Source organism: Sminthopsis crassicaudata, chromosome 4, assembly GCF_048593235.1.
Source record: "Sminthopsis crassicaudata isolate SCR6 chromosome 4, ASM4859323v1, whole genome shotgun sequence".
NCBI classification, from domain to species: domain Eukaryota; kingdom Metazoa; phylum Chordata; class Mammalia; order Dasyuromorphia; family Dasyuridae; genus Sminthopsis; species Sminthopsis crassicaudata.
Window position 1 is genome coordinate 463507181 of NC_133620.1, and position 22500 is coordinate 463529680.

The 22500-nt window shown below is 47.2% G+C and overlaps 1 protein-coding gene across 1 annotated transcript in view; it reads right to left on the bottom strand.

Annotated features, from left to right (window-relative positions):
- The window catches only part of LOC141540253 (uncharacterized), a 37355-nt gene that overhangs the window by 11875 nt on the left and 2980 nt on the right, over positions 1–22500 (bottom strand). Inside the window, exons 2-4 of the mRNA XM_074264062.1 lie at positions 5498–5548; positions 3219–3311; positions 2618–2650 (exon numbers count right to left, since the gene is read on the bottom strand). Of these exons, the coding sequence (XP_074120163.1) occupies positions 2618–2650; positions 3219–3311; positions 5498–5548 (177 nt within the window). The remainder of the gene's footprint in view (positions 1–2617; positions 2651–3218; positions 3312–5497; positions 5549–22500) is intronic.

Consider the following 22500-nt stretch of genomic DNA (forward strand, 5'->3'; position numbering starts at 1 on the left):
TTTCTTTCTTTCTTTCTTTCTTTCTTTCTTTCTTTCTTTCTTTCTTTCTTTCTTTCTTTCTTTCTTTCTTTTCTTTCTTTCTTTCTTTCTTTCTTTCTTTCTTTCTTTCTTTCTTTCTTTCCTCCCTGTCTCTGTCCCTGTCTCCGTCTCCCCCCTAATTATCTCTTTTCTTCTTTCCAGGTTTCATCTCTGTTTTTTGCCTCCATATCTGGTGGTCTCTCTGGCTGAATCTATTTCCATGTCTTCCTCCTGCCTCTGTCCCCATCTCCATCTTTGTCTCTTTCCCTGCGCCTCCTTGGCTTCCCTCTGTGTAGGATGCTGGAGGAGGCCAGCTGCCCGCTCCTCAGCCCCCAGTCACCCCAGGCTTTCAGCTGTCAGGGGCCTCCCACTGTGTGTGCCCTCGGGGTGGGAGTGCTTGTGCTGGGTGGCAGCTCGGCTCCTCTGAGAGCGCCAGCCCCACTGCCTGCTGGGGATCCCTGGCACAGGCCTGTGCAGGGGGTGGAGGAGGAGGCCGTCAGTGGAGCTGCAGCAGCTGTGATTCTCTCCCTCCCTCTCCCCCTGAGCCAGGGGATTAGTTGTTCCCGAGTCCCAAACATGCAGCCCAGCCCCAGGAAGGCCTCCAGAAAGCAAGCTCACCCAAATGTTACCACTTCAGGCTCCCAAACCGCTAATCCTCCGTCTAAAAGGATCAGAGGGCCCAGATTTGGAGCTTGGAGGGACCCCAACCTTCTCATTTTACAGAGGAGGAAACCAATAAGGTTCTTGCTCAAGGTCACACAAGTCAAAGGCAGGATTTGAACTCAGATCCCTCCTTCTGGCACTGGTGCTCACTCTCTATACCAGACAGCCTCGAGAAGCCATGATGTCTCTCTCTGCCTTGAAGCCATGCTGGGCTGTATATTTATATTATAAATTGTAAATGTATGTATTTATATTGTCCCTCCCGTTTTCAACATCCAGGGTCTACCCCATAGAGTCAGAAAGCCTGCACCCTAGGGAATTAACTCAGTCTATGTGACTTGGGCAGGGTGTCTCAGCTCTGGCTCCTTCACACTTTCATTATTAACAATATCTGATGCCCTCTGCCTCCCAGGGGCCAGCAGTTGGGAAGTCAGGCTAGTCTTCTCTTCTATAAGATTTTCTCCTCTTTAAAAGTGAAGAGGTTGTGGATTTGATGGCTTCTAGATCTAGGATCCTATAAACTTCGAGCATGTGCGACCTTGAAAAAACAATTTTCTTCCCTGGGCCTCAGTTTCCCCATTTATAAAATGAGGAATGGACTAGATGGTTTCTAGATCTAGGATATAAATTTAGAAAAACTCATTTCCTTTTTGGGCCTCAGTTTCCCCTCTGTAAGATGAGGAGATTGGATTAGAGGCTTCTAGATCTAGGACGTATAAGCTTAGAGCACATGTGATCTTGAAAAATTCATTTATTCCCCATCTGTAAGATGAGGGGGTTGGGCTTATGAACCTGGTTCTAGAGGCTTGGCAAGGGCTGGTCCTCCCCTTTCTCCTTAAGTCCCAAAGAAACCTTACCCTCTTCTAGCCCCCTGGCTCTGAATGGCCGAGCCCGGAGGGATTTTTGAGAACTGAATCCAGGTGTTTTTTAAAGGCTCCCCCTGACATCCTCTGGGAGCCGGAGCCACCTCGGACGTGTATCCCTGAGACAGGTATGGATGCTGAGCACCGAGGAGGCACCAAAGCCCGTGTGGAGAAGGCCTCCAATGGCGGCGGCCTCCGGAGGGGGCCGGAGCTCTCCACAGAGGGCCAGTGCTGCCTCAGCTCCCATCCCTCCACCATGCCTTTGGACTTTGCTCTTTCCTTTTTTATAAGAAAGCTCAAGTCCCTCCTCCGTCACTTACCAGCTGGGTGACCTTAAGCAAGTCACTCCTGCCTATCTCAGTTTCATCTGTAAAATGGGGATAATGCTAGCCTCTCGCTTCCAGGGTTGTTGTGAGGATAAAATGAGAGAACATTTACAAAGCACTTTGCAAGCCTTAAAGCACTCTAAAACTGCGCTTTCTATCATTGCTGTTGCTCTCTGCTGCAATTGAATTTGAAATCGGAGAGCTGCAATCCAAATGGAGGCAGTACGGCTTAGGGCCTGTGGGATCTTGGGTAAAGCGCTCTCCCGCTCTGGGCCCCAGCCCCAGAAGGCCCTTTCATCCTAAATCTCTGCTATGGAATGCATAAAGTGCTATATAATTGCACCATTTTGATCAAAGATTCTACAGACAGTAATGACTTCAGTCTGCAGAGAATTTCCAGATGCGTCATTCCCCCAAGTTAAGGATGCATTCTGGAATCCTCCCCGAGGACGCCTCAGAGATCCACGGCCTCCTAATCCTCTTCTTACTGCTCATCTGTCTCTTTATTCTTCCAGCCTTAATGGGCTTGCAGAGAATAGGAAGCTTTCTAGCCAGACAGGGCAGATATTTATTGTTGCCCTTCTTGGAATCCTCCATCTGCTCCACTTTCCCTTCTGGGCTTTCCCTTCCTTCCAACCGTCCCTGCCCCCCAACGGCTAGCCCCCCTTCTCACCCCATCACACTTTTGGCCCTTAAATGCAGTCAAAGATGGCGGTCCCAGAGAGTTAGAAGGGGAGACTACCTTACCTGGTTTGGGTGGTTTGCCTCCAGCGCCAAGTCCTGGAGAAGGAAGAAAAATGCATCAGCTCTCCCCTGGGTGCTAAGTTCTCCAAGAAAGAGTCCTATTTATCAGACCGTGGCCCTCATTTCTACTGGGCAGAATATCGTGTCTGCTCTTTGAGGGACAAAAATGGCTGGTGCATCCTCAGAAGGACTGCCATTGACCTTGTTCCCCAGACCCCGAGCTCCCTTCCTCCATTTTCCTACAGGACAGAAACTCAACCTTAGACTTGTCTCTCTGAGAACCCCGAGGTCATCTGGAGAAATGGCATCGGACAAGGGTGTCTAAAAGTCTGGCTTATTCTAGTCTCTTGCCTTGTGATCTTGAGCAAGGCACTCGACTTCGATGGGTCTCATTCTCCTCATTTGTAAAATTAACAGATGGGAACAAGAAGATTTTAAGTTCCTTTCCATCTCTTGCTGGATAATGGGGGAAATCCAGCTCCTGTCTAGATCCGGGAAAGTATTTAGAATAGAAAACACTTGATAGAATATTTCTCCCTGGTGGTGAGTGTGGCTACCAGAGATCTGGCTCTCTTGTTATATGTAGCATGGTTCTCAACCTCACCTCCAGCTCCAAGGCCTCCAGCTCCAAGACCTCCAGCTCCAAGACCCCCAGCTCCAAGACCTCCAGCTCCAAGGCCTCCAAGGCCGCCAGCTCCTACAACCAAGCAGAAGGAAAGTTTGTGTTAGCTCCCTTTCCATGCGCCGTAGTGGAATTGCTGCCATCTCTCCTTCTGCACAAACTAGGCTCAGTCCCGACCTCCGGACCAGAAGGAGTTTTAGCCCTTCTCGGTGGGAGGAAATGGTCACAAGGGCTGGCCGTCCACCAAACATCAGAAACCTTGTAGGAGTGGTTGGATTGATTTTAACCAAGCCCCAAATACATGGGCCCCCACACAGGGTGATCAGAGGTCTCTATCTTCAACTTTCTCCCCTGAAAATCCCGCCATCAGCGCTTCCCCGTAAAAGATGCTTTTGGAGGCTTTTGTATTGTTTTTGGAAAATTTAGTTTTGTGTTTTCTCAGTGAACGAGGATTTGTTTCCTCTCCCTTCCATGGGGAAAAGGAAGCTCAGTCAAATAAAACAATGTCTGATTGGCCGTGTCCAAAAAAACCACATGTCCTATATCTTGAGTCCATCACCTTTCTGTCAGGACGTGGGCAGCATGCGTCACTCCCCTGGAATCAGGGCTGGTCATTGAGCTGGACAGCAACACTTATGTTCCCTGGGGAAGGGAGAGCTAATCTACCCATCATCACTCACTGCCTCCTACCTATGTGGAACCCCAAGGCTGGGGGAGCAGAGGACAGGGGAGATTCCAGAACAGAGAGGGTGTCCTGGAAAAAACAGGTCCCTTCTTTTCCTTCTTTTCTGTCACTCCCCCAACCACTTAGCACTAGGAGCACTTAGGGGCATATGGAGAAAGAGTATATTGGTTTTTGATCTTAATTGTGTGACTTTGGATGAGTCATTTCCCTTTTTGAAATGAGGAGGGTCAGAATCATTCTAAGATTCCTTCCAGCTTTCGTTTTCTCGGGTTCTAGAATGTTTACAGTGGTGATGGAGTACTGAGAGAACGAAGGCTCTTGATCATTTACAAAAAAGCTCCAACCAACCCACCCCCCAAAAAAATTAACCTGTGAAGGCCGCCATGTTGTCCTCCTTGAGTTCAAACCAAGCAGGGACAGGGAGGAAATATGCAATGCAATTCCAACAAGGATTTAGTAAATGCCTACTATGTGCTGGGTTTATATTTTACTGCAGGAGGGGGTAGGAATTCAACTGGCATAGGCCTGTTAGTTTGAGGCTGAGGGGACTTAAGGGAATCAGGAAAAGCTTTCCTGGAGGGAACCATAGGGAAGGAGAGAGCCTTAAAGGAAGGCAGAGGTGCAAGAAGACACGTAGCCTCTGTCCTTGAAAACTTCCTGCCTCTGTGCCTTTGCATTGGCCGTTACCTCCTCCCAGCCTTCCATCTCCCTTTTCCCATCCTCTTCTTAGCATTTCTATCTTCCTTCCAGGCTGAGTCCAAATGCTACCTCTCCCTTTCTGGATGTTTCCATCTCCCCTTTGGGGGTACAGCCCCATTCTCCTGTTTCTATATTTATTTTGTTTAAATGCCTGCAATTTACTCCCTTCTTATCTACCCCTCAAAGAGATCTTCTTTTTCTTTCCTTTTTTTAAAAAATTGTTTTTTTTCTGGTTATACATGTATATTAACTTTTAAAAATACACATTTCTTTACAAATCATAATGGGAGAGAAAAATCAGAACAAAAGGGAAAGATCACGTCTCTTTTTCTTGAGATTCTGCTCAAAGTACCGAAGACAGGAAGCTGCCCCATCTACCTTGTGTTTAATTACATAATCTCTATGCTCCACACACCTGTACACAATGTAGTGAGCGAGCAGCACTCACTACCGGCTCCAGCTCCCTCGTCTCTAAAATCCCTCAGGATTGTTGTGAGGGTCAGATGAAATAATCTTGTTAAATCTCTTTCCGGAAGTGCTATATGATAGTGTGGTCAGGGGCACTTAGATGGGGCAGTGGAGTCTGGAGGACCCGAGTTCAAATCAGGCCTCAGACCCTTAACACTTTACTGTGGGACTCTGGGTAGGTCACTTAACCCGGATTCCCTTGCCCTCTCCCCCCCACTTCAAAATAAGAGCTATTAGGGGGTTTTCCCCTTATGTAGACTAGAAGACTCTTAAAGACTTTTGTGTTTTCCTGTAGGAAGCACTTAATAAAGGCTTGTGGATTGATTTAGGGGATACGACACAATAATAAGGCCGCTGGATGGGGCAATGGCTAAGCGCACGGGGCAGGGAGCAAGCGTGGGCGCCTTACCTGGATAGTAGACCCCTCCAGGAACAGCCCCAGGAACAGCACCTGGGACCCCTACAAAGGAAAAGGGAACACTGTTAGTCACCATCAGGCTGGCTTCTGGGGCAGGTGGGCCCCAGCCGGTGGGAGAGCTGATGGAGATGACCAGGAAGCCCCAGAATGCATTGAGCCTGAGCTATTGGGGCTCTGCTCGGGGATCTTGGGGGATGAGAGTGAGGAAGAAACCCACTCCCCCCAGACCCTGCCCCTCCCACGGCTGATGAGGAGGACCACAATGGCAGCTCTTCAAGCCCTCGGATCCTTCATACCTCCTCCCTTCATTCCTGGGTGACTAAAGCACGTGATTCTGAGCTGAGAGGAAGTAAAGAACTGATCTAGACTTAGAATCAGCTGAATTTAGAGCCTGGCTCGAGGCCTCAGTTTCCCAGCCTGTAAGAAGAAGGAAGCCTGTGGGAGCCTGGCCCTTCCCTCTCTCAGATCAGTGGTGCTCTGGTGCCTGAGGGAGCACTCAGGCTGGGTGGTCGGAGTTCGAGGGCAGGGGTAGAAGGGGCTCTCTGCCCAAAGCCAGGGCTCCCGGGCTGGGATAGAGGTCCCTCTGTGCTCGGTCAGGAGGCCCACAATCCTTCTCTGCAGAAAACTCCCTGGATTTCACCTACTGGGCTCTGGAGCCAACGTGCTCCCTCCCCTTTCCTCCACAGTCCCCCCCCCCCAAGTCAAAACGGAGCCCACAGAAAGAACTTCAGAAACTTGTGGCCTCCCTGGGATCCCAGGCCATTAATGATTAAGCAATGAGGTCACCCCGCAGACTTTCCAGAGAAAATACTCTTGTTCTCACACTGATAGGACCAAGCATGAGGTCACTGTCCTCGGCCCGGCTCGTGCGGGACAATGGCCAGAGATGGAGGAGAGAGTCCAGCTCTGGGAATAGAGCGGGGCCAGTGAAAGACTCGGCCCAGAGCTCGGGGCTCCAAAGGAAACACCGGGGACGGGCGAGGCGCACACAGGTACGTGGACAGCGGAGGCCCCGGCGGCGGCGGCCCCAGTCCTCCTGGGTGGGCAGGACCCCGAGCCAGCGGCTCATGTCCGGAGCACGAGGTCAGGGGCCTCATCCCTTTGTGGGTCAGTTGGCTTCCCACAGACAAGAAGGAGGCTTCCAGCTCCAGCCTGTTTTCTCCCTGTTGTCACCACAGTCCCAGCCCCAGACAGATCTCCAGTCCCAGCCCCTCAAGCGGCCATCATAGGTCGACCCCAAGCCACAGAGTGACCCCTCACTCAACGGCTGGCCCCCAAGCCTGACCGTGGGCGGCTCCCGGGAGACGGCGCCGTCTGACGGATGCAGCGTCGGGATTCTGCCCCAGTCACACAGGGGCTTTTCCTCGTCAGTAAAACCGGGTCACAAGGGATGATTCTGTGATTTACAAATTGACCCTTGACCACAGACTGACCCCCTTGTCATGGTTACAAACTGACCCCTCAGTCTATCACACGCCGCCTTCACAAACAAGGGCTGTTGGTCTTAAGAGTTTCTGGGTAAATGAGGATGGGCATCTTAAGGGCATCTACTGCCCGTCATGGGCAGCACCGGGCAACTGAGTCTGGGTCAGAAGCATCCCTCTCGGAGGGCCCGACAGCTGGTGAGGCGAGGGCGTTTCGGCCTTCCCTCCAGAGCTGGACAGAGATTCATACTGACACACAGAGCTAGAGACGAGACTGAGAGACAGAGACAGAGGGGGGGAGAGACAGAGAGATAGAGGAGAGAAAGAGAGACAGGGGAGGAGAGACAGAGAGATAGAGGAGGGAGAGACAGAGAGATAGAGAGGGGGGAGAGAGACAGAGAGGGGGGAGAGATAAAGAGATAGAGAGGGGGGAGAGAGACAGAGAGGGGGGAGAGACAGAGAGATAGAGAGGGGGGAGAGACAGAGAGATAGAGGAGAGATAGAGAGATAGAGGAGGAGAGACAGAGAGATAGAGAGGGGGGAGAGACAGAGAGATAGAGGAGAGATAGAGAGACAGGGGAGGAGAGACAGAGAGATAGAGGAGGGAGAGACAGAGAATAGAGGAGGGAGAGACAGAGAGATAGAGGAGGGAGGGACAGAGAGACAGAGGGGAGAGAGACAGAGAGATAGAGGAGGGATAGAGAGAGACAGAGAGGGGGGAGAGAGAGAGATAGAGGAGGGAGGGACAGAGAGATAGAGAGGGGGGAGAGAGACAGAGAGGGGGGAGAGACAGACAGATAGAGAGGGGGGAGAGAGACAGAGAGGGGGGAGAGACAGACAGATAGAGAGGGGGGAGAGAGACAGAGAGGGGGGAGAGAGACAGAGAGATAGAGAGGGGGGAGAGAGACAGAGAAGGGGGAGAGACAGAGAGATAGAGAGGGGGGAGAGAGACAGAGAGGGGGGAGAGACAGAGAGATAGAGGAGGGATAGAGAGAGACGGAGAGGGGGGAGAGACAGAGAGATAGGGACCAGGATCCAGAGACAGAGAGACAGAGACTGAAAGAGACAGAGACGGGCTGGCAGGGACAGAGAGGAGAGGTGAGAGCCACATCTGCTCTCCCCCTGCCTGAGCCAGCACATCTGGATGACTAACCAGGGTCTCCATCAGCTGCTGCCCGTCACCACTTCGGAGCATCTGAGACCCACCCTGGTCCACCCAGAGCAGAAGCACCCGCCTCCTCCTGCTCCTGCTTAGGGTGGGCTTCCTCACCCTGGCTCTCTCCCCCTGCCCACAAATCCCCTTGAGAAGTGGGAATATGGTTGGGGGGGGGCAGCCACCGGTCCTGAGCTGGGCCGGCCTCCCTCCCCTTGCCCCGGTGCCCGCGGCCTCTCTGAAGCCCAGCCCGGGCCGCAGGCCCTCTCCCCTGGGGCCAGGCTTGCTGGGAAGCGGCCCCTTCTCTGTCTTCTGTGGCCAAAAGCTCCGTATCATTCAGCAGAGCTCTTGCTGCTGTCTCTGGCTCTCTGGCTCAGCTCCCTCCCTCCCCTCCTCTCCCTCCCGGGCTGCCTGTTCCAGGCCAGAACATGTGCACAGAGGTCTCAGTTTCCCCTCCCCACCCGCTCCTTCTTTCTGGCTCCCCAAACCAAGTCCTCCGGGACCTGGCTCCCTTTGTGCTGAGGGGAGGTTGCAGGGATGCATGCGGGGGGGGGGGGGGTTGTCACCTGGCCAGGGGACCACCATCCCTGGAGATAACGAGCCTGAGGTCAAGAAAGTCTCCCAGAAGCCTCCTTGGCCCAGACTCAAACAGGCAGCCTGGGGGCCTGGGACCCCAGACACCAGGGGCCAGTCCGGGGCAGGTTCGGGGCAGCTTTCTGTCCCATGTCTCCCCCTCCCCACCTCAGGGGGCATCCTGGCTCAGAGATGGAAGTGCTCCAGGACCGAGGCCTGGGGAACAGCCCCCCTGCCTCCAACTCCAAGACTGGCCAGAGGATTTCCAGAAACAAGCGGGGCTCCGGGGCCTGTCCTCCCTCTGCCAAGTCCAAGCCAGCCCGTCCTCCCACCCGACGGGTCAGGGCTGGACTCTTTGTTTGGGCCTCCTTCCTAGGCTGGCCTCTCTGCCTCCCTCCCCTCCCCTTTTCTCCCCTCTACAATCCGTCAGATCAATGTCCCCAGAGCAGCTGCTGAGGCCGTAGGTAATGGGAAGCTGCTCAGAGCGTCTGGGGCCCCATGAAAGCAGCTTTGTTAGCTGAGGAACAAAGTCCTCCCCTGGCATTGAAGACCTTCTCTGGTTTACTTCTTCCACTGCTTCTTCCCTCCGTATCCCACCCCCTCCTCCACACACACACACACACACACTCACACACACACACACACACTCACACTCACACACACACTCACACACTCACACTCACACTCACACTCACACACACACACTCACACACACACACACACTCACACTCACACACTCACACACACACACTCACACTCACACACACACACACACTCACACTCACACACACACACACACTTTTTTTTTTTTTTTCATTTTCCCGCCTCCCAGCTTTGATTCAGACGGTCCCCCCAACTTGGGAGTGCCCTTTCCTCTTCCCTCCCTCTCCATCCTACTCGTCCTTCCACACTGAGCTAATTTCGCCTCTTCCTGGACCAGCACTCGCCCCCTCCCGGGGCATGTATGTAGAAAACGCGCTCCAGCCTCTGAATCTGTCCTGGCACGTCGGGGCTGTGTGACTGTGGGCGAGTCACTTCCCTGATCTGACACTGAGAACAACAACAAGAACCCCAGCAGGGTTAGTTACCAGTTAGTCACCAGCGCTCCCCACGGTCCTGAGGAGAGCAGAATTTGGACAGCTCTGCATCAGGTCCTGCCTCGACGCCTTCTCACTGCGTGACCGTGGTGGTCACTCATTTGATTTCTCTTTCCTCGACTGTGCGATGCTGAGTGTGGGGCAGATGGGGATAGAAGGAGCCCGAGAGGTCACTCCTCCAAGCCTCCTGTTTCCCAGAGGAGGCCCAGGGAGCCGCCCGGGCAGGGAGCCGGCCCTTTGGACCCCGGGACTCTGTCTTAGCTCAACCAGGTGGGGACGGCAAGTGTCCGCCTTATTTTCAAGGTGAGCCAGAGGCCCTGGCCCCATCCTTCCTTCCCGGGTACCCACGTTGCCTCTCGACAACAAGCAAGAGAAGGAAGCCTGCAGAGAGCTGGCTTCGAATCCTGCTTCTGACACATACGGGCACTTGCCCAGCTAATTCTCTCATCTCTAAGTTGCAGAGCTACGTCATTTCTCATCAAAGTTCCTTCTGCAATAAAGTGATGGGTCCTACCCCCTCCCTTGGCCCCTCTAACTAATGGGAGGAGCTCTTATAAAAGTGCTCTAAGGCTCACAAAACTCCTCCTGCATATGACCCCATCAGATCTGTACAGAAACCTTCAGATAAATATTAATATTGTCCCCATTATACAGATGAGGGAACTGAGTCTCAGAGCTCCAGGGCCACGTCACTAGTAAGGGTGCAAGGCAAGACTAGGATCCCGGTTTTCCCAGTGATCCCCCCAGTGCTGTGGTTCTAGCCATCCCCATCATTCTTCCCCTTGGCTTGGGATGGAGAAGCAATTCAGGGTCACTGTGATTCGTGGAATGAGCCCCCAATTGGGAATCACAGGATCCAGGTCTGGGTTCGAATCTTGCTGCCTCGGACTTGCTGGGTCGTCTCTAAAATGAGTGAGTTAAACCAGACCAGGGGCTCTGAATTTTTTCTGAGCATCACAAACCCTCTGATACTTTGGTGAAGTCTTGGGTTTTGAAAGAACAATGGCTTCTTTAATTGAAGGAAACTCTAAATTTCATCTGGAGGTTACGCTGTACTTTCTCCCCCGGAGCTTCTGAAAGCTCTCCAGGTCTAACTGATCTCTAAATCCCTGTCCAGCTTTAACTCTGTGATCCTTTGAACTTGAGGGCCAAATCCAGCGAGAGACAGAGGCCCTGCTTCCAGCTCTCTCCCTGGGGCTAGCCCTGGTCCTCAGCATCTAGCCAGGGCTGTTGCCATGGGGATCAAAACAGAGATAACCAAACCACTAATTCCAGTTAATTTTGAACAGAGAACACAGACTCAGAGAGGTCATGGGATATTAGACGCCAGACTGGAAGGGTTCTTAGGGAACATCCAGTCCAAAGCCCCAAAGTTACAGAGATGGAAACTGAGGCAGAGGGGCTCAGGAAGCTCTTGTCTGCTGAAGCACACCCAGGGCAGAGAACCAGGACCCGCAGAGCCTGATTTCTAGGCAGAAAGGCCATCTGATCAGCGTGGGCCCTGCCAACGAAGCCGGGGCAGCATTCTCTGCCAAGGGGAGGTCTTGAGGAGATCTCTTCTGATGAATGGATGTAGAAAGAAGGCGATCATCTCCTGGCTCAGCCTGGGCGGCTTAAAAGCTGGTAACTTTCCACTGAGGAAGAGGAAGGAGGTCAAAGGCAGAGCTCATGGAAATGGTGGGAGCCAAATGGAGAAGACCAAAGATGGCGGCCTCACAGATAACCCCGAAGCCTGGACTGGCCAAAAGTTTTTGGAGCCCAGTCTTTTGTTTCTCGGAGGCTGAGGGTGGGGCTGGGACAGCTAGGCTAATATTTAACTTAATTAGTATTTCCTGAGCACATTCCACTTTGAGGTGACTGGGGGAGGGGAGACCCAGCAAGGATCACAGAGCCTTCGATTTGAAGGGACTTAGAGTCATTTAAGGGAGCAGGAAACTGAGAAGAAAAACTCAAAGAAGTGAAGGGACTTGGCAAAGTGAGACAGGTAGAAGTCCGGATTTGAACCCAAGTCCTTTAAAAAACTGTCCCCATTATTATGGAGGATCTACTATGAGGAGTTTCGTTCCTCCCCACTTCAACCCTCCTTCATAGTCTTAGGAAGTGAGTCTCCAGACTGATGTTTATCAGACTTTAGATGACGTGGATCGGCCTCATTTCCTAAGCTTTGGGACAGTCCACGTGAAAGGGACAAATGAAAGGGAGATGCTTGGCTCTGGAATCACAAGACCAGGGTTCAAATTCCACCTCTGACAATCATCATGCATATGATCTTGGACCAGTCACAAGCTCCCTCAGAGATCTGAACCAGAGCTTGAAGAGCCCTGGCACATTTACCCATCTGAAGTGAACCGAAATAATCGAGGGGGTCAGCACGCCGCTAACGTCCTGGGACAGGAGGGTGAAGTTCTGGTGACAAAGCCCTGGCTCTTTAATGTCTCACCAAATGACTGTGGCTCCGTCATTTCTGGCAGACCAGAACTGAGATCCAACTAACCTTGTTAACCCAGACCTGAGAGGAGCCAGCATTTCCCTTTCCCCTCCTTTCCTCTTAAAAAAACAACCAAACCCTGCTAAGCAAATAAGGGATTCATCTGAGATTTAAGGGGAATGTTTAACCTGCTCTGAGACTAAACTGTCTCCCAGGCATTTGGGAGATTGTTTATATTCCCAAGGCTGCCGTTAATTACAAAGAAGCTTATCTCTTCATTGTTCAATGGGTCCAGCAGAGCATGTACTTGAAAACACTATGTTAGGAATTAGTGTGAGACACACTCTCTGTACTTGAAAATAATAAAATAGTATTCCAGAAATAAAACTGACCTTGACCCCAATTAGTTTGAGCTAGAGGGGTGCTGATGTCCCCGTTGCCAGACGTGGATTGGAGAGCTCCAGGATTCTGGGAGCCCACGTCCTTTTTCTTCCTTCATCTTCCTTCTAATTGGGAGGCAATCTGGAGATTCTCTAGGTCAACTTCTCTCCTCCTCTCCTTCATCTTCCCCAAGTGGGAATCCTCCCTGAGTGTCCTTGCCAGGGGCCTTGTCTGGGACAGAGGGCTCACTCCCTCCTCTAATTGATCAAAAGCTCTTCATACCAAACTAAAACCTGCCTCTCGTCAGCACTAGTGCTGCCCTCCGGAGCTGTCTCTTGGGATGGACAACCCTTCGGATAGGGGAACTTGGCTTCATGCTCAATGTAGCCCACAAGGGCATGGTCTGATAAGCTCATTCATACAAAGGGGTTAGGAATTTACACCTTCCCTTTCTTCTGTCGTTCTCACCACTGTCGAGAGCAGCTGGCAGGATCTTGAGCTTCTAAATCAAACCTTAGTGGGGTAGGCAGATTTATATGGGCTCAGGTGGCACTGATACTAGGGAGAGAAGAAGTGGACTCAGGGTAAACACATACAAAGTAAGAAGGGAGAGTTTCCTCGGGGAAGAGGAGGATCAAGAAAATTGAAGGCATGGGCAGGGTTTAAGAAAAGAGTCTGATCTCTGGGTGGCTGCTACTATTTTGTAATTGTTCTGGGTGAGAGGTCCAGAATTGTCATCTGTATAGTTAGGGGACCTGGTTTGAATATTGAAATCTGTGACTTACAACCTATGTAACTTTATGTAAGCCAGAAGATATCATACAACCTACATCGCTTGACTTTTCTCAGCCTCAGTTTCTCCATCTGTAAAATGGAGGGTTGGATTACCAGAACATCTCTGAGGTCTCAAAGAAGATCAGAATCAGAAAGAACAAAAAACTTCTTGACAGCATCTCTGAATAGATTTCATTTGACCATTGAAGGTTTCAAGACCTTCAATGAGGGAGACTGATTGTCTTCAGAGAGCAGCTCTTTCCATTAAGGAAGAGCTCTTCCACTTAGGACACTTTTTTTTTTTGCATTAATTTAAATATACTTCTCTGAAACTATGATCCATTGTTTTTAGTGAGGCTAATCCTTTTCCCCAAAGACTAGCCCTTTATAGATTTGAAAACAGTTCTCATGTTCTCCTCTGGCCAAATGATCTTTTCTCTAACCCAATTCCTTTGTTCTATGCTTCCCTCACCATCCTGGTCTCCTGCTTCCTTGTCAATGTCTTTCCTAAAATGTGATGCTCAGACCTGAATGCAATGTTATCTGACCAGAGAAGAGCACAGTGGACAGACACTACAGTTTTCTTAACATGGTCTGGGGGTACGTTCACTTTTTTCATTGTTACATCACACTTATTTATATTTAGCCTATAGTGCTCTTAAAATCTTAGTTTGTATGTTTTAAAGAGATATTGGCTAGACATATCATTGCATTTTATAATTGTGAAGTTGATTTTTTGATCCCAAGGCTAAGACTTTACATTGATTCTAACTAAAGTTCATTGCATTCAATTCAGCCTAATGCTTTGACCTACCAAGCTATTTTTGGATAAAGACTCTCTCTTCCAATGTGTTAGCTATTCCTCCCAGTTTCCTGTAATCTGCAAAGTTGACTAGAACACCCTTTGTATTTCATCCAAAGTCAATGATAAAAATATTGGATCTCCTTGGGCCAAGGGAAATCCTTGTGATTCTATGATGAGACTGTTCCTCCTCAAATGTGTAATTAGCAAATTGTCACTTCAGCATCCTTTTTGCTCCCTAAACTTTGCCAGAAGGTTCCTGAAAGCCTCTGTTCTTGACACAACTAAGTACTCTTCCATTCTTCCTATACCTTCCTATACCTTCCATTCTCCCACAGTGCTGCCATTTTCTGCTTTACTTATCTAATGAGGTGTTGGTTCATAAGGGTATGAGTTTATCTAACCCCCTCCTGGGGCATTTGTATTATCTTTTCAGCAGAAAAAAAAAAAAGAAGGACCTCCTGGAACCTCAGAGAATCATCAAGATGGAAAAACCTTCACTGGTCATCTTGTCAAACACTTTTATTTTTCATCTAGGTGATGCAGTAAGAAAGATCCAAGTTCAAATCTAACCTCAGGCACTTACTAGACACTTACTAGCTTTAGGCAAGTCATTTAACCTCTATTAACCTCAGTTTTTTAAACTGTAAAATGGGGATAATAATAAGACCTACCTTTCAGGATTGTTGTGAGAATGGAATGAGAAAATAATTGTAAAGCACTTAGCACAGTGCCTAGCCAGTAGTAGGCACCATTAGCTGCTATCATTGTTGTTAGACTATCTAGTCCATCCTCATACATGTTACTTCTTTAGGCTTCAGTTTCCTTATTAGTAAAGTGAGAGGTTGATCTGTATTATACCTAATATCTCTTCTAACTTCAACGCTGGGGATTTCACTGAGTCTTGAATTTTATCCTCTTGGGGAATCTGTTGAGAGAGCTCTCTAAACCTACCTTTTTTGTATATATATTTTTGTATGCCTTCTCCATTAAATTCGAGCTTTTTGAGAGCAGGGACCATGTTTTGTCTTTGTTTTTGCCTTTCTTCATATCCTCAGAGCTTAGTACCATTCCTGGCACATGGCAAATGCTTATACATTTTATCAATTAAGGTAATTGACTAACCTTCTGAATTAAAAAAAAAAAAAACATTCATCTCAATGGCATAGGAGCATTAACATACATAATCCTAAACTAAGAAAAATCTAAGTTATTTATTACTTGGTTTTGGAATACATAATTTTCTTTTTTAGGGATAGAGAAGAAAGTAGAGTAGGGTGAAAGAAATACCAGCTGAAAAGCCTCTCTAGCCAAGGATGAAGCTTTACTGTGCTCAAAAGGCAGCACAGTTCTAAATTTGGGGAAGTTCCATCGATTCCAAATGTGCTCAATAGGTCTAGTTACAGAGTCTAATCCTTATTCCATAAATTGAAATGCCATGGCATAGAATCTGAGTTTCTGGAGGAATGACTCCATTTTTATGTTTTTATCCCTAGTACCTAGTAGCATCTAGTACCAAGCACTCTTGCCTTGTGTTAAGTAGCTATTTAACAAATCTTTGTTGAATTGGAAACATAGAATTTTCAGTTACAAAAATCCAACTTATGTCAAGAGATTGAGAATTAGCATCTATATGTCTTCTATAGGGCCTATCGCTCCCTTATATGTACTTCAGATACATATATATATATATATATATATATATATATATATATATATATATATATATATCCCCTATATAAAAAGTAAGACATATAGTTCCATAACATTTGACAGGGAATATAAAACTAGAGAGAGATTACTGGATTAGAGCAAGGCAAATGTAATCTTCATTTTAAAAAAAAGGACAAGAGGCCATTATGGACTCCTTCTATCTTTCTAGCTTTGTGTCAATCAGCAAGTTTGGTGAACACAGAACTTATGCCTTATCTAAGTCACTGAGTATAAAAATGCTAAAATTGGAAAGTGCCAAGCACAGATTCCTTGGGACATTCCACTAGAGACCTTTGAAATAAACACCAGGGAATCTGACTTTGCTTCCCCAAAAAAATTCTAGAATGAAATATTAAAGAGATGATTAATGGATATCTAGAAAAGGAAACAGTGAATCATAAAGGGCTGACATGGCTTCATCTAGGACTGGTTATACTAGACTCATGTTAATTAATTTTTTGGAAATTATTATTGTAAACTAGGAGAGAACACTTTACCTAGATATTAGCAAAGTATTTGATAAAGTATTTCATACAATCATCTTGGAAACAATAGAGATAGCTTAGGCTATCTCTTGGAGTCAGGAAAACCTGAGTTCAGATCCTGCCTCAGACATTTTGTTGGCTGTGTGACTCTATTTAAGTTACTGAACCCTGTTTGCCTCAATTTCCTCATCTGTCAAATGAACCTGAAAAGGTAATGACAAACCACTCTAGGATCTTTGCAAAGAAAACCTCAGATTGAGATCAGGAAAAGACTGAAATGACTAAACAACAACAACAACAACAACAAATGAGGGCTGTGAGAATCAAATGAAATAGCATGTGTGAAGCTCTTTTCAAATCATTATTTTATTATTATTATTTGTTATTGCTGTTATTGTTAATATTATTATTTATTAATATAATTAATTATTATAAATATTGATATAATTTGATGGAGCCAGTATAGGTTGGATAGCAATTAATGGCATCATTAATGTCATTAATTAATAGTCATTGAGGTCAACTTGCCAAGAGTTTTCCAGTGGTGTCTTGGATAAAAGCACGAAAAAAAGCTGATCAAATTTGCCAATGACACAAAAGATCAGGCAAGAAAGACATATTAATGGATTAGACTGCAGGCTTCTTAAACATTTTCTATTCACGACTTCTTTTCTGAGAAATTTTTACATAGGTGTATGGATATATGAATTAAGCAGGAAAATCAAATATCTACTGATAATAAATTGCAATTGCATGACCCTTACATCCAGGTATGAGACTCACAAAGGGATCAAGACCCTTGGAGAGCACAGGGCAAATCCACTAAGATGACAAGAGAAGCTCTTTGGGGGCCAAGACCTACACTTTTGTTTTTATACTTTTGGCACCGAGCACAGTACCTGGCACAAAATTGGTGCTTAATAAAAAAGATTCTTAATTGAACGAAAGGAAAGAAACGCAAAGCTTCCAGTTGGGTTCAAAACCTCAACATTGTTAGTTCATTTGGAGAATTTGCCTGAAAAGAAATCTGTGAATTTTTAGCGGGCTGCAGGCTCAGTCAGTGTTGGCAATGGGATGTAGCAGACAAGTTAATTTGGTCTTGGGCCATATAAAGAGAGGAATAAAGTGATGATAGTTCCTTTGTACTAGACTCCATCTGGCCTTCCATTCTGGATGCCACAGTTAAAAGGCTTTTCAGCTGGAAAATTTCAAATGAAGGACAAGTGGGATGATCAAAAGTCTTGAGTCCATATCATATGGTTGAAAGAACTGGGGAGGCTTAGGTTCAAAAAAAACTTGGGGGTGCAGTAGGGGAGAGGGTCTTCTGCAAGTTTTTGAAAGGCTGTCTTGAGGAAGAACTACTAGACTTGATCAGTTTGGCCCCAAAGGGCAGAACCAGGAGCAAGGGAAAGAGGCAATTTAGGCTTGAAGTCAGGAAAAGTTCCCTAAGGACTGTTCCTTCTTAATGACTCTTCATAACCCCATTTGGGTTTTCTTGGCAAAGATACTAAATTGACTTGCTGTTTTTCTCTGCAGCTCATTTTACAGATAAGGAAATTGAGGTAAACAAGTCACATGACTTTCCTAGGGTCACAACTAATTAATGAGTGGATTTGAATTCAGGTTTTCCTGATTCTAGGCCAGCTACTCTATCCACTGCACCACTTAAAAATTAGAGTTATCCCAAAGTGGAAGGGATGCCACAGAGGCTATGGGAAGTGGACTCCCCTGCTTTGGAGGTCTTTGAGAAGGGGCAGGGAAGACCCCTTGTTTGGTGCTACAATGGGGATTTCTTTGGGGATACAGGTTGGACGAGATAACCAACTCTCAATTCTGGGATTCTGGGAGAAGTTAGCCTGGGTGATTTCTGGGCTTTTTCTAACATCCCCTGGTTGCATGATTCTACAGCCTATCCACAGCTCCTCAAGAGCTCCACTACTTCCTAGAAGGGTGAAAATACATTTTTCTTCTGAGTTTTTCTTTCAGGATGGAGAGGGGCGGGAGTTGTAAGAGGAGGCGGGCGGATGCCTAATTCCCTCCAGGGACTGGCACACCCTACCCTTTCTGGACGGCAGAAATGGGCCGGGTCCCCTGTAGTGGGACTCCAGGATTGCTTTTCCTTCCAGGTGCCCATTACCAGGACGCAGTGCACTTTAATGGAAAGAGCTTCAGACTTGGAACCAGAGTTCAAGGTCCAGTTCAGCCACTTCTTAGTATGAGACCTGACTTCCCTTACCTGTAAAATGGAGGTCTTCCTTTTTTTGCACTGTTTGTCTCATAGGGTTCTGAGGAGTGTATTTCATAAAACTATGGGATCCCGGGATTATCGGTTTAGAGCCATAAAAAGTGATGTAATTGCCATGACCATATTGGGGAGGTGACGTGGAAGTGTTGAAAGAGAGAGAGGTTTGGAGTCAGGAGAAAACTCGGCTCAGATCTGGCTTCAGACACTTATTAGCTGGGTGCTGACTCAGTTTACCTTATCTTTAACTTGGGAATAATAATGGTACTTACCTCCTAAGTGGTGATAGGGATGAGGTTGGCAAGGTGATTTGAATACCTTAAAAAGCTTTATAAATGCTCGTTATCACTGTTATTATTGTCACAATAATGCTTATTCTTAATTAATCCCCCTCATGCCCATTGTTTAGCTTCCTATCCTGGCAGAAGTTTTGTGTTTCTGGCTCCAGAGATTACAGAAGCTTCCCATGAAGAGAGGACAAGGAGCCGTGACTTGGAAGAAAGGAATGCTCAGGAAGAAAGACTAAAGGAACAGGGACGTTTCCTTCTGGAGAAATAATCCGCTGCCACTCTCCCCAGTTCCCACCTCCATGCCTCTGCTCATAAGCTCTCCCCTCCTTGGTGCACTCTTTCTTTTCCTCTTCACCTCCAGGTCTACCTGAAGTTGGAGGACCAGTTTAAGTCTCAGCGGGTCCTGAACTCTTCCCTTCTCTGACCTCATTTCCCAACACTGGGGGCAGTGATAGGGCTGCTTACTTAGGGAATGTTAGAGTTACAAGGGGCCTTAGAGGCCATTTAGGAGAGCCCAGCTTGGAGGGATGGGAAAAGCCACTGAAATGGCTCTAGGAGCCTTGCATCTGAGATGTGGCTCTTCCAAAGAGTAATCTGGATGACTTTGAACAAGTCATTGATTTGGGGGAGCCTCAGTTTACTCTGCTGTCAAATAAGAGAAGGCTGATATGATCTCTGAAGTCTTTTCAAGCTTTTAGATCCAGGATTCTTTCATTTGACAGATTTGGAAACTAAGGCCTGGAGAGAGAATGTAACCTTCCTGAGAGCATATGTCATGTTTGTGACAAGGTAGAGTCTAGAATAATTTCTTAGGTATTGTTTTTTTCCTGTGGGGTCATATAGTTCATTTCCCAGCCACCATAGACTGGAAGATGCCTGAGGGCAGGAACAATATCTCATTTGTGTTCGTCTCCCAGAGTACCTCTCATAGGGCTAGTCACATAGGAGGTGATCAGTAAATGTATGTTGATGAATTGGAGAAAAGGAAATAGGGGTTTGGGCAGGGAACCAATTAGTCCCTGTATCTGAAATAATGATTGTTATTCTCTATATATGTTATATATGTGCATGCACATGTAAATAATATATAAATGTATATATATATGCATGTATATGCATGTATGTGTATATATATATGTATTTATATCTGTGTATATACTTTTATCTGTGTGTAGATGTATCTATATTTCTTTGTAATATATATCTGTGTGTATATGTATTTATATCAGTATGTATATGTATCTATATTTAACTCTGTGTGTATATATTGCTATTATCTATATGTCTATTATATATACTTATGTATATGTATAAACTACATATATACGTATGTATATGTATCTGTTTCTGTGTGTATCCGTTGCTATTATATAGATACCTATTATATATACACCTATGTACAATTTGTATGTATACATTAAAAGTATATATATGTTTGTATACACATGTCTATATCTGTGCATATATCTGTGTGTATATGTATCTATGTTTCTGTGTGTATATGTTGCTATTATATATACTTATGTACATATGTACATATATTCATAATGTGTATACATTAAAAGTATATATGTTTGTATACATGTATCTATATCTGTGCATATCTTTGTGCATATGTATTTATATCAGTGTGTATATGTATCTATATTTCTCTCTGTGTGTATATGTTGCTAATATCTATATGTCTATTATATATACTTGTAGATGTATACTTTCTATGCATATACATATAAAGGTATATATGTATTTATATCTGTGTATATGCATTTATCTGTATGTAAATGTATCTATTTTTCTTTGTGATATATATATCTGTGTGTATTTGTATCTATATTTCTCTCTGTGTATATATGTTGCTAATATCTATACGTCTATTATATATACTTACATATGTATACTTTTTGTGCATATATATAAATGTATATATGCATGTACATGTGTGTATATATGTATTTATATCTGTGTATATGCTTTTATCTGTGTGTATATGTATTTATAGCAGTATGTATTTGTATCTATATTTCTCTCTTTGTGTATATATTGCTATTATCTATATGTCTATTATATATATATATACTTATGCACATGTATACTTTCTGTGTATAATTGTATATATATGTATATGTATTTATCTGTGTGTATATATATATTTCTTTGTAATATATATGTATCTCTATCTGTATGTGTGTATGTATCTATATTTCTGTGTGAATCTATATGTAATCTGTGTCTATATCAGCGTGGGGGGCGGGGCGGGGCAGTCTGGCGGACAAGCGAAGGCTGGAGCTGCAGGGTGAGGCCTTAGACTCCAACAGGAGCAAAGACTTCTTGCAGGGAAGGACCAAGGGACTACGGAGGATGAGGAGAGCCTCGGTCCTGGACAGCTCTGAAGAGCTGAAGAACCAAGCGAGTTCTCTGGTACTGGGGGTCTGTGCAGAGGCAGTGGGAGGGATGCAGTGAGGTCTCGGGCCATTTGGCCAGAGGCCAGGCTGGGCTGGGTGCAGGGAGGAAGAGAAGGAGAAGGAGGAAGAGGAGAAGGAGGAGGAGGAGGAGGAGGAAGAGAAGGAGGAGGAGGAGAAGGAGGAGGAAGAGAAGGAGGAGGAGGAGAAGGAGGAGGAGGAAGAGGAGAAGGAGGAGGAAGAGGAGGAGGAGGAGGAGGAGGAGGAGGAGGAGGAGGAGGAGGAGGAGGAGGAGGAGGAGGAGGAGGAGGAGGCTGGCCTCTCTTGTACCTATTCACCTCCCCCAGCTCCATCTCAAGCTCCCTAAAGGAGGGGTTCTCATTGCCTGGCCACACCTAGGGGAGGGGAGAGAGGAGGGAGGTTAAGGTGGATCCTTTCTCCTCTCCCCAGAAATCCTCTGTTCAAACTTAGTTGGCTGGAAGGCTGAGAGGCTGGGAGGCTGGGAGGCTGGGAGGCTGGGAGGGCCGGCGCTTGAGCTGGTGCTCTGGCCTAAGGTTCCTTGGGTCTCTGGGCTAAGCTGTGAAGCTCAGCTCTACCCAGGAAGTTTGTGCACTAGCAGCCCTGCCAGGTCAGCTCCAATCTCCAGGAAACAGCTGTGACTCCTAGTCTCCTCCAACCCCCCCATTCCTTCCCTCCTCTCTCCTCAAATCTCCCCCCCCCCACTTCGGCCCCCCTTGCCTGTTCCTGGACCATTGCTTCCACTCAGTCTATCCTCCCTGTCTTGGGGACAGCCTCCCGTACCCCAGAGTCGCAGCCCCGGGAACAGAGACCTCGCCCAGGGGGCAGAAGGAGAGAGAGCCAGAAAAGGAGCCCACAGTAGGGCCGAGGGACGCCTGGGCCTTTCTTTTCTTCCCGGAGCCCAGCTGGGGCCCAGCTGGGCACCCATTCCTCCCTCTGCCGCCAACAGGATGTGTTGGAGCTGGGTTCAGTGGCCCCCTCTCAGGATCCCTGAGTCCTTATGACTCTTCCCAATCTCCCCTCAGGTTCTCACTCCTCCCCATCTGGCCGCCGCCCCAAGAGCGGCTCTTCTGCTTCTCATCTCCCTGCTGGCATCTCTGCTTCCTTCCCGACCTTGCCCACGGAACCAGCGGGAAGGCTCCCTCCTCTGCCCCCCAGCGAGAGGCTGGCCCCCAGATCCACTCTGTGGGCATATGATGCACTCCCAACATTTAT